Consider the following 12,634-nt stretch of genomic DNA (forward strand, 5'->3'; position numbering starts at 1 on the left):
ATATGAACACAAATAGTAGTTCAGTATGACCTTCATTACAACCACAACACGCTTACTCGCGAAAGTTAAAATTAATTTCTCTAATCTATCGCGATCCATTTCACGCATTTAAAAAAAAATAGTAGAAGGGAGGAAAAAGAGTCACATTTCTTGATCTAATTCACATCATAGAATGGTGTGAGCTACAATACACAAAACCCAAAAGTAATTCACACCATCTTTCAATAATAAGGTAATAAAACTAAAAAGTTGGCCATGAGGACTTTTGTCTTGAGTTGAGTGTGATATTTTAGTATCAAAAGCCAACAACTTGTATAGCCTCAAAAGTTGAAAGAAGACAAACCCTAACCCCACACTAATGTGGCAAACTTTATTTTTTGCAATTTATTTATTTTTCGAAAAAAACTTTTTTACCAAAAAAAAGATTGTCAGAATTTAGTCAGAATGATATTTTTTTTAATGTTATTTTACATTTTAAAACATTTTACCTTTTTTATTTTAATACATTCTAACTAAAAAATGAAAAAAAAATCATTTTATTTAAAAATTAATAAAAAATTATATTTTTTAAAAAATTTTCTAATCATTTAACATTTTTCTATTTTTCTTTATTTTTTCTATATGAAATCAAAACACAAAAAAATATTAATTCTCCCAAGAGCTTTGGAAATCGAGTTAGTGGAGTATTTTTTTAACCTTCCCCACAAACATGCCCTAACCTCCTTCTTAGACCATGACCACTAATAGTTTGCACTACTTTTCTCAAATAGTAGACTTCTAAGTAAATCGTGGATAGTCTCAATTCATGTGATTTATTTTATTTTATTATAATTAATTTAAAAAACTTATTAGATTATTAAATTAATTAAAAATATACATTAAATTGTATTTTTTCATGTCAATATGACAAAAAAAAACATACTTCGAAATATTGATTGGAGTTTACATAGTGTGAATACTGAAAAATAAGAAAATAAAAAATATCATATAAATTGATACAAAGAGACAGTAATATAAACCTACTAATTTGACTTGAAAGATATATTCTCTAATAATACTCTGTATTAATTTGTATAAAGATATTGTGTACAATCAGTGAATTTTAACTCGTGATAGTAAACTAGTTACTTCATTCGTCTTAATTTATGTCATGTTATTTGACTTGACACAAGAATCGAAGAATAAGAAATAATATTTTTGATACTTATGATTTAAATTATTTTATGATAAAATAGATATTTAAAGTTAACATTACTCCCCTTCGTTCACAATTAATTGTCATGATTTTCTTTTTTAGAGTCAAACTATAAGAACTTTGACAAACATTCTACGATGTATATTTTAATCATATTGATATGCAAAAAATTACAATTTATAGTATTTTTCATATAGTTTTTGAATATATAACTTTTTTTAAAAATAATATCAAATTACTTAATCTGATTTAACTTTAAAATTAATCAAATTGATTTTCGAAAAGCACAACATGACAAGTAAAAGTGGTTAGATAGAGTACTGATTACTACTTTATTTAACATACCAATTGATTTGTTTAATATTTTTTTAGTATATAAAAACTTAAAACTCATAAAAATAAAATTGTAATCAATTTCAATGAAAAGCTATAATCTTTTGCCTTTATATACTACCCATTATGTCCCTCTTCCTCTTCATTACTCTCACTTTCTTCTTACCTTACCTTAAATAATATTGTCCACATATTTTTTTTCTTTTTCTTTGTTCATTTTTTCAACCTTCTATGGAGTTACTTCTTGATGAATGCTCATGGATTTTTCATGTCTATGGAGAAACAAGTTTGTTATGTACGCGGAGACGGAGGAGGAGGAGGAGGAAAAAGTTATGTAAATAACTCGAAGAATTTTATCGAAACAAGAACAACAAAACAATGCAATTTCGATCTCTTAAGTTTCTAGCTAAAATATTTATTTTAGTAGAATTGAGAGATCGACACTATGCATTGTGGGGAATTGAGGGTAACGGTCCGAGTTTACCTAAGTTTTATTTAAATTAACTTAATTTTAGGTCTTTATTTTTCTTTTGACTTTTCGTCTTGTAAAGACGTTGAGACCATATAACATGTTGTAACGAATCGTTCGATTTCGTTGTATTATTATGTTTTTTTTTTTTTGCTAATTAATCTTATATAGTATAGTATAATGTAACATGAGAAGATGTAAGAGATGCATACGAGGCAGCTAGCTAGAAATTAGGGAATTAATCTCAGTTTTTTGCTTATTAATCTTATATTAATTTGTAAGGTTTATTAAATGCTGCCAGGCATGCATCACTTACACTTTTTAATAAAAAAAAATTATGTTTTAATTTCCAATCTATTGTTTGAATGAGCTTTTATATTTTTCATCTGGTGTTCGATATTTATATTGTAATTTACTATATAGCATTTTATTGTCTTTACGTGATATTTTATATCTGTATTACGATTCGACTAATTTAAGTTGGGTATGACTTTTTATTATTTATGGTTGAATGATTGATTTGCTTTTTTCATAAAAGTAGAAACGATTGGATATGTTACTATTTCCTTTTTTTTCACTTTTTTCCTTATATAATGGGAAACCAGTGATAGCAGTTTTAGCTATCAATTATTTTTATTTGTTATGTACTTTTCAATAGTGTAATGTAAGTTCATCGTGTGATAGTACAATGTTAAAAATTCGAATCATAAAAATAATTCTTTTGTATTTATATTAAGATCGGTGATTTATTAGTGGGGTGATTTTTGTGAACTCTATAAACACGTGAATATTTTTTGCATATTTTTTTGGAAAACTTACATAAATATATTATGATAAAAAAATATTTATCATTTATCGTAATAAATTTTTTTTTCACTTGATCATTTTTAATTTATTTATAATACAAGTTTAATACATATTACAAAGAACAATTTATTGTTCACACATAACACAAATTTTAATGATGAATAATACATTTATTACACATTTTAATACACTTATAATACAATGTGATAATTTTTTACCAAACAAACATGATACATTTCAAAAAACAATTATAATTCATATATATTATTGCATACGTAATTTACTTTTAATATATATTACAGATTTAACAATCCATTGTTATAAATGGTAAAAACAAAAAAAATCGCTAAAATTAGTAATTATTTTTTAAAATATATTAATATATGTAACTTTTCCTATTTTTTATGGCCGATTATGAAATTTAATCGACGGTAAATGATTATATGTTTATCATGAAAGAAATGAACTCTTGTTGGCCCTTGTTGACAAATATTATTAGCTAGGGATCATTTGTTTCGAGATAGGTTAGTTTGGGATAAGTTATTTTATTATTTATATGTGATAATTTATTTGATCACTAATATATCAATAGTGAGATAAATAATAATAAGAATATTGTCTAATACTTCCGATCAAATGCAGAATAAATAAAACTGCATTTTATTCATTAGATTATTATATCTTATATCTCATACAAAATAACTCCTAAGAAGTATTTATTAGGAGTATGTTTTATTAAATTATCTTTATTGATTTATATTTTTAAAAAATTATGTTGTCTATTATATTATATATAATTACTTATAATAAATATAATATTAGAAAAATAATAATAAATATCTTTAATTGTTAAAATGACATTAAAAAAATATCTAATTTTTAATATAAGGATAACTTTATCTGAATTTAGAATAGCAAAGTGTGGATATTCGGAATTAAAAGTGGAGTACTATTTCAACAAAAAGTAATTTTCACAATAACTTTACTACGTATTTGATTGTTTTTTTTTTTTGTCATGTCAAAATAACTTAAAAAATTAATGGGGCTATATATGTAGCGATAATTTAATTCGGCCTCATTTAGATATAGAATTTTTGGTAAAAGTTTTAATTATTAATATTTAATGAAATATATTAAGTGATTGTAATATTTAAAAAAACACTTAAAGGATAACATATGAATGAATAACATTTATATTTAAAAATTCATGTAGTTAGTAATTTTAAGTCTGAATGATAAAAATTATAGTCATTTACTCGATGCATTTTACTCTTTTATATGTTGCTTCTTAATTAGGAATATTTATATAAATGTATTACTTAAAATATCATAATTTTTAAAGTTTCTATCATCTAAAAGAATTACAAAATTTCCTCTCGAGCATATTATATTCTAGATCAATGGAAAATTCAAAAAAATTAATTTGTCATGTATAAAATAATCAAAATTTAAATATATTTCAGACTGTTTTTTCTAATGACGAAGTTATTAGTTATTATGACAACTATTAAATGTTGCGGCTCCAAGGTGTAAGCTGTAAATTCACTTATGTTTTGGGTAGAAGTTCAGCAGTACTACTTGAAACTAGTTGAAGTGATTGGACGATAAGTATTAAAACTCGATTAATTAAAATTTACGTTACGTAAAATTTTATTTAAAAAAGAATATTATTTTTTAAGTATTTTTTTATACTCAAAATTTAAATTTGAGATACATAATCAAAGGAGAGATAATTCATCCACAGAACTACATCCATTATTCTCATAGAGCAGCCAAGAATATAACTTGCACCATCATAGAGTTGAAGCTTTTTTCCTACAAATAAATGCAATTATGTTTATTTACAGCTAGTTAAGTACAACACTATAGTTTTGTTGGAGTGACTTGTGTTTAAAAAGAGATAAAAAAGAATTGCATTGATAAAAATATGTCAAAAGTGAATATTATTTGATCTAATATGTGATAAATATAGAAAAAAAGATCATAGTCAACTATTGAACTAATCAAGGCTAGTAAAATCAAAGATTTGTTTGATCATTTGAAACTCAGATCGTGACTAAGGCATTAATAGTTGATTGACAATAACTTTTTAAAATCAAGAGGTAGTTTATTTCTAATTTACCTCTATTACAATTAACTATAGTTATTTTTCAATGCATATCAAAAGCATTAAATATATTACATTGAAGAGTAAAATACTTATTATATTTATGCCTTCATAATATATGTATCAAAATAATATTGAACGAATAAGAATAAAAATAAATAGATGAATTACTAATTAACTATAGTTAAGTAAAATTACTCTCGCTTGTGTCCTAATTCATATCTATTGATTTAACATAAATATCAATAAATATTTACCTAATATTTGTCACAATCACAAATCTCCAAGTAACAAATCTTGGTTAAATCAAAGAAGAGAATTAATTTTTTCAGTAATTGTATTTGATGTGTCGGCAAAATTGATGTTAATGTGTCCCCAAATCTGAGACATAATTAAGCAGCTCTTGGACTTGATTACCAACATCCTCACAAGAATTTACACTTGATTAGATTTGGTGTTTCAAAAATATTAATTGCTGAATAATAATAATAATCCCATAATATCTTATAGTACCTATCTGCAATTATATATGATAGTATATACGATAATAGTTGGATGATGCAACCAACTTCATTAAATAGGTGTAAATGGCGTGGGTCAGTCAAAATACACACTTAACCTTGTATACAATTAAATAAGTGGACACACGCGACTTATATCATGCGTGTATCATGCATGACATGTTGGGCATGTGCATCTTTTTATTTAACTTTGTACAAGTTTGAGTGTCATACTTATTATTCACACGCAAAATTGAAGAACATGATGTCGGCTGAAACCAAGTTAAAATGCATATTTACGTATTAAATCATTTATAAAAACACAACTAACAAAATCCATATACCAATCCATTTAACATAAAATGGAAATAAAATTCAGAAAAGTTCATAAGACTACTAGTGCAACAAGCCCCAAAAGCATATATAACAAATAACATGAAACAGCTCTCTGATATACAACCATCAATAACAGCACAACAAACACAGTATAATCCCGCAAATGGGGTATGAAGAGGGTAGAATGTACGCATACCTTATCTCTACCTTTAACAGGCAACAACAAACAATAGCTGCAATAACAAAAGAAGTACAACATAGTTTTAAACAGAATATGTATGAGCATGTCAAACAAGAAAACATATTCAAGGGAACATAAATGAGTGATAAAATAACATCAGTATTTGTTTAAGATTGTACCTGCAATCAGATTGGAAATGAACTAAAGGTTGCAGCCTTAATCATTCAGTGCTAAGAAAAGATTTTAACGTCACATTTTTGGCCGTTATCCTCTCTTGTTTCTTTGATAATCCTAGCTGAGTCGGCAACATCTTCACTGCATGATTTTACCTCAATGTATCGCAAACAATTTAGGTCCTGAAAACCATCAGGGATAGCTTTGAGATGTAAGCATCCATGCAAAACCAATTTCTCAAGGCGATCGAAGGATTCCTCAGACACTTCCCATTTCGAGAGTTTGAGATTTTCTAGTTCCAAGAGTTTGAGCTGAGAAAACTCCTGATCTCGTACTTCCCATTCACCCATTTCAAAGGCAACTTGTCGCAGTTTAAGTACCTCAAGGTTGACAAGTTTGGCAATGGTTGAAATTTCCTCAGGTGGCAAAGGAAATTTGCATAATGTCAGTTTCTTGAGATTCTCTGGAAAGTTTAATCTTGAAGGACCAACCTCCGAGATACCAACAAAGACCACTTTTAGCGTTTCAAGTTGAGATAATGAGTCTAATACAGGAAACCGATTTTCATTCTTTCCCCAACGCCCTAAATCAGTAAATACACATCTTAACTTCCGAAGATTGGGTGTTCTTCTTACCATCCTTTCCATATTGTTCACCCTGGAAACATATATTGAGGAAAATGTTTCCAAATTGTCCAGCTTTAAGAAATTTCCACCACAGGATTCCTGTGCACCACGCGAAGCAAACAACGCCCCATCACTAATGCTAACATATCTCAACTTACTCAGCTTCCAAAAAGTATCTGGCAACCATACTTGTCCTCCATTTCTTTTGACTATGAACGTTTGAAGATTCCAAAGATTTTCAATAGATGATGGAATAGAATTCTTAGTAGTTTGAACAGCAAGGTACCTTAGCTGATTAAGTTCAGTGGGAAAAGAATCTACATCAACCACCTCCAAGTCTAACACCCTGAGAAATTTGAAGTTGCCAAAGATGAAAGAAGCATGTCTCATTGATGAACATGCATTATCACTAAGCTCCCTGAATAAGATAGAACGAGCATGTGAACATGATGGCCTCCACTCAGAAAGATCATCCCGATTAGAATAAAAGGATAAACGGCGGTGCATAGGCCTTTCAGAATAAAAACGCGGAGGATTAGAATCACGATCCCTGGAATCAAGAATATAAGTAGGATAAGGAGTAAGAGAAAAAATCCTAATTAATCAAAACTTAGAGAAAAATATAAAGAGGTAATACCTTTTCAGCCACAAAAGGAAATTATCTTCCTTAGCCTTCTCCTTGCAGAAATCGAGCATTAGATCATGCACGCGACATGCTTTGATCTTCCCAGTTGATCTCCTCTTCGATACCATAATGAGGTTTCTTCCAATAAGATCACTCAAGTAATCTTCTGCCGTATCCTCCAAACACTTGTCTTCATTGTTTTTTATGAATTCCTCAGCAATCCATAAGCTTGTTAATTTTGACACTGAAATTTCCCTGTCCTCTAGAAATGCACCAAAATATAAGAAGCATGATTTCAGTTTGTTAGGTAAATCTTCATAACTTAGTTTTACTAAATCCTTTGCGCCATCCTGCACTCTTTCCCCAAAACTTAATTCCATCCGCGTCCAGCATCTTTCTGTCTTGTCAATCTTTGCGAGAAGACCAGCCACTAAAACAATGGAAAGTGGCAGCCCATTACACTTGAACGCAATGTTTTGCCCAACTTCTTTTAGCTCTTCGGGGCACATTTCTTCCCCAAATACCTTTTTTTGTAATAACAACCAACTTTCTGAATCTTTCATACTACGCAAGTTTATGGGTTCAGTGACACATTTAGCATACGTAGCAACTTCTTTAAGTCTGGTCGTCAGAATTATTCTGCTACCTTTTTTGGCCTCAGGAAAGCATAATCTCAAATCGTCCCATGCTTGTACTGCCCACACATCGTCAATGATCAAGAGGTACCTTTTCGGCAATAGAGTTTTTCTTAGTCTATCAGCTAATATATCAGCACCTCTTTTACTAATATCAGTGAGGCCAGAATTAGCAGAACTCAAAATGGAAAACAGCAAGTCCTCACGTGTGTATTCTTGTGAAACACGACACTCTGCAAAGAAATCAAAATGAGAAACAACTATATCATCATTGATGAAACTTCGAGCAAGGGTCGTTTTTCCTGATCCAGCCATACCCACAATGGAAACAACATCCAGTTCTTGTGATCCTCCAACTAGTTGATCTCTTATAGTTTTACAGACATCTGTAAAACCAACCAGTTCTCCGTCGGTAGCATGGGAGGCACTTGTCATATTTTTTTCCTTGGGTTTAGTCAACTCAGTCTTAATGAGCTCAATCTCCCTTATGATTTCCAAGAGCCACATCCTAAGAAAAGTAAGAGGTACATCACTAATTGCAAAAGAATCAAGTATGTACTCAACCTCATAAGCCTTATCAATGACTCTTCCAACAAGATTTTGGAGTTCGTTATGCTTGTTATTGGCTTGTTCTGCTAGACGCATGATGAAAGGCTCGAAAAACTTAAGCTCCTCATGGACTACTTCGATTTGATCCTTCACAGAAGCAAGTGAAGCAGAATGACCAGACAGGAACTCTTTCAAGCTAGCAAGAAGGCAATTGGAAAAGCCCAATTTATCATTCTTAGGCAAATGAGATGTTACCCACTCTCGGATCTTGTGGCAAATCTCTGTTTTGACGGACCGAATCATGCCATAGAGAAGAAGCATTTTTTGGTCCCAATCACCCCCCGAGTAGACAGTAAGTCCAGCATGAATGACCAGTGTCACTAGTCGCTTGAAGAAATGGATCCTCATCTCATCCTGAATGTCGTTAATCAATGGTAACTCTTTGAGCAGAGCTCTCAAACAGTTGATCTGTTCAGTAAAAGTATAATTTTGATCTGAAGTCCATGAATCCGCTCCTAACTGCATGTGTACGTGCAGAAGAAAATCCATGAATTCATCTGCGGCTTTATTGAGGTACAGTTTGACATGAGTGCTGCCGAATGATAATAACTTTAAAATATATTTCAGGAGCTCGTCATCGCAGACTATCTGGCTGCACATCAAGTTATCCTGCATCATATGAGAAAATCTGTCGTAACAAGGCAAGTATAACAAAATTGCTGCACGGGTAGTCACAAGTCTGACATGAAGCCAGAAAGTTTGCCAGCATTTAATTTGTTCTGTTGAAATGCATATTTCTCCCAGAAAGAAGATAAACTTCTTCAGTGCTCTCAACTCCTTTACGACTGATTCCACTTGAGACTGTACATCAGGCAGCTTGACAAGGCGAACAATCAGCAGGTCCTTGAAATTCTGTACAACATTGTCTATGTATGCCAGCATATGTACGTGGTTCAGAGGCGTAGTAACAGGAACTAGACTTTCTTCTGATTCCCAATAATTTATTGGGATGAAGTAATTGAAATGCTCTATCGATCGTAGCACGTAAGAGGGATCAGCATCAAAGTTAGAGCGATAAAGATCTTCTGCAAATACCAAGAGACTTCTAATCCGCACTTGAAGGGATTTACTGCACTCCCAATGCCCCAGGAGAAATCTACCCAGAAACCATAGCTCTGTCTTAATCAACTTGATTTCCTTCCTTTTGTCGTCCGTCAAGTCCTCATGCTCATTTTCTATAGTTTGCAGAATGCTTACCGGATCAGGATCAGGATCCCCTTCATCCAACATACTACTGAATTTGCAAATAATTGAAGATTAGTGTATTGAACTTCTGATAGTCTTCCAAAATGAATGATTCTTTTTAAAATTAAACATACTCACAATAGCTCATGGAAACAATTTCCCATGGAAATGAAAAAATTATCATATTTGAAAAGTTATCAAATAGTCAATAAACAACAGACCTCCATCTACATCAAGCAAGTATCAACCCTCAGAGCAATGCACAAACATACATATTATAAGTACTAATTCGCAAGCGCAAATCACACAACATATATGGATGCCAACAATAGCTACATCAAATGTCAATCAAGTACTAACAAAAATTTAATACCAAACTAAACTGATTACATTGATCAGATCAATCAGTAGTTTACAATGATCCATATAGCAAATAATAAAAAAATAGGCTACTTTCGAGTATTGTCTACTTCATTACTCTACATGGCCAAACTTACTCCTACCTGTATACTATCCGGCCAAATTAACCCCTACATGAAACAAACTATTGAAACTTACAAACTTATTTTCTAAACGAAGTGAACAAAACCTGCTTGAGATGAGTTCGAAGTTTATCGGCGAATCAAAGGTTACAAGACGCCTTCCTTTGTGAGAGGAAGATCAATTTGGATGCATCCATTTCTCTGGAGTTTGAAGATCCTTTTAGAAATTAAAACGTGGAGAACAAAGTCAATGATATGAATCATTGACTTTGTTTCAAATTGCTTAAGTAAATATATATAAATGCCAAAAGAAAAAAAGATTGTTGATCAAATCGTAAAGAATAACATAATTCTTCAAACATTAGGATAAAACAAGTATGTCATTATTGGAAAATAAACTTAATATATAATGAGTAAGCAAAAGAATTAAAATTGATACGATAATGAAAAAAATAAATCATTGCTAAATAATTCTCACCTGGATATGATTGTTACCAGTAATTAAACTTAGATAGCTTCGATGTTTATTTCGTGAAAATATTTGAAAAAATGAAGAAAGTATTATTAGAGATCTGGCCACATTAATATATGGCAATAATTCATTTTTTTTAGAAAAAAAAAAATTAATCATTCAGTACTTAATTCTTAAGTCCTTTTTTATTTCATTTCTGAGTCGTATTTTTTTTATTAATTATATTCACAAGTCTTTTTTTATTTAATTAGGAATACATTTATTTATTTCCTCTGCATGTGTTCAGCTTGTCAGCATATAAGCAACTCGATCCAACGACTTTCATATAAAATTTGTGACACTAAATTGTCAAAAGTAATTTTAAATTAAAGATATATAAAAAATATTAAAATATATTTTATGATTTTAAATATTCAAAAAAATAAAATAAAATAAATGAGTAAAATGTTTAGCTAATTTTAACATGCGTTTAACCTAAACAAAAAGTAAAAAAAGAAAAAAGTAAAATGAGTTTATTAGATTTATTATTATTTTGACAATTAATGTTTGGAGTGTGTTTTTTCTCATATATTGAATTTAAGCGTAATATATAAATATGTTTTTAACCTCATTTTATATGTTCAACTTTTTATTTACATAAGTAAATACTTAAGTTTATATGAAGTTGAGCATATAAATACACACATTTTACATGACATCTACATGACAAATTATGTCTACGTAGTGTCCTACATGTTTGTTCACACTCAAAATTAAAAAAAATAAATGTGAAATAAGACTAAAGGACACCATTTTTGCATATGCCTGAAATTTATGTTTTATATTTTGGCTTTTTTTTTTTTACGACAAGGGAAACTCGCAGCTGGCTACCCTTTTGGGTGCGTACAGGGTAAAACTCCGGTTCTGTGCAATACCTCGCAAACCACATAGGAGAGTTAACCTGGTGTGACGAGCTCGACCCAGAAGACAATCCCTTGCTTTTGCTGGCAAGAGGTTTCGAACTTGAGACCTCCAACATGGAAGTCCCCAACTCAAACCACGGGGCCACCCCGAAGAGTTATTTTGGCTTATTTATAGTAGATTCGAGTGTTAAATTGTTGATATTTGAATAACAAAAAAACTTTTTCACAAAATAATATCAAACGCATATAACTACGCTTTAAGGTTATTTTTTCATATGCACTTTAAATGTGAATTTTCTACTCCACTTGCGTAAAACAACTTAGTGAGTTTTGAAATTAAATTGATGTATCTATCGACATAAAATTATGTACAAACTAAGCTTAAATCTAATAAAGCATAACTTGTTTTGTCTTGTATAATATAACTTGTGTTATATTATGTTACGTAAAAACATAAATGTTTACCTTGCAAGTTCTTTTTTTCGATATTATTAACTCTGATCATAATATCGAAAGGACAAAAATTAAATACCATCCAAAATAAAAACATTTGTATGAATAACTCAATTTTGAAGCAACAAACATTTAGTGGGCCAAAGGAAAAAAAGTCATAATCAGCCCATGTGAATTGTTATATCACAGCTTATATTTTCTGTTTATTTGGGAGCCACTTATTATCTCCCACTTGCTTCTATCTGGTCCAATTTCAATACTCTAAAAAGAAAAAATTTGAAACAAACAAAGAAGAGGACACAAAACATATTTATAAAAACTTTTGTGTATTTATTCACATTATATTTAAAGAGATATTTTAAATGACACCACAACACAACAGAGCTCACACTCATAATAATTAATGGGATAGTTCCAATCAGATTTCGCTTGCTATTCTCGCATAGATTATTTTTATATGTATATAAAACGAGAGAAATTTGTATGTTCAAGTATAGATATTTTCGTCTTATACACTCATAATTATATAAATACAGATTTTTC

General features: G+C 30.0%; 1 protein-coding gene across 11 annotated transcripts; it reads right to left on the bottom strand.

The window, feature by feature from the left end:
* Nucleotides 1–4,426: 4,426 nt before the first annotated feature.
* LOC101246620 (putative late blight resistance protein homolog R1A-3) lies at nt 4,427–10,897 on the bottom strand. 11 transcript variants are annotated; one of them, XR_011220513.1, is made up of 5 exons: nt 10,372–10,643; nt 7,366–9,831; nt 6,108–7,278; nt 5,944–5,980; nt 4,427–4,619 (listed from the first exon to the last, which is right to left on the bottom strand). XR_011220513.1 is itself a non-coding variant. In XM_026030552.2 (3 exons), exons 1-3 carry the CDS (start codon nt 9,944–9,946, stop codon nt 6,159–6,161), a joined length of 3,612 nt encoding a protein of 1,203 aa, XP_025886337.1. In that variant the 5' UTR covers nt 9,947–9,961; the 3' UTR covers nt 6,107–6,158. The 11 variants fall into 11 exon arrangements, 1 of the variants encoding a protein (XP_025886337.1); XR_011220511.1 differs by lacking the exon at nt 10,372–10,643 and adding an exon at nt 9,921–9,961; XR_011220515.1 differs by lacking the exon at nt 5,944–5,980 and having other exon boundaries at nt 7,366–9,828.
* Between the last annotated feature and the right edge of the window lie 1,737 nt (nt 10,898–12,634).

This window comes from Solanum lycopersicum, chromosome 4 (genome assembly GCF_036512215.1).
Source record: "Solanum lycopersicum chromosome 4, SLM_r2.1".
NCBI classification, from domain to species: domain Eukaryota; kingdom Viridiplantae; phylum Streptophyta; class Magnoliopsida; order Solanales; family Solanaceae; genus Solanum; species Solanum lycopersicum.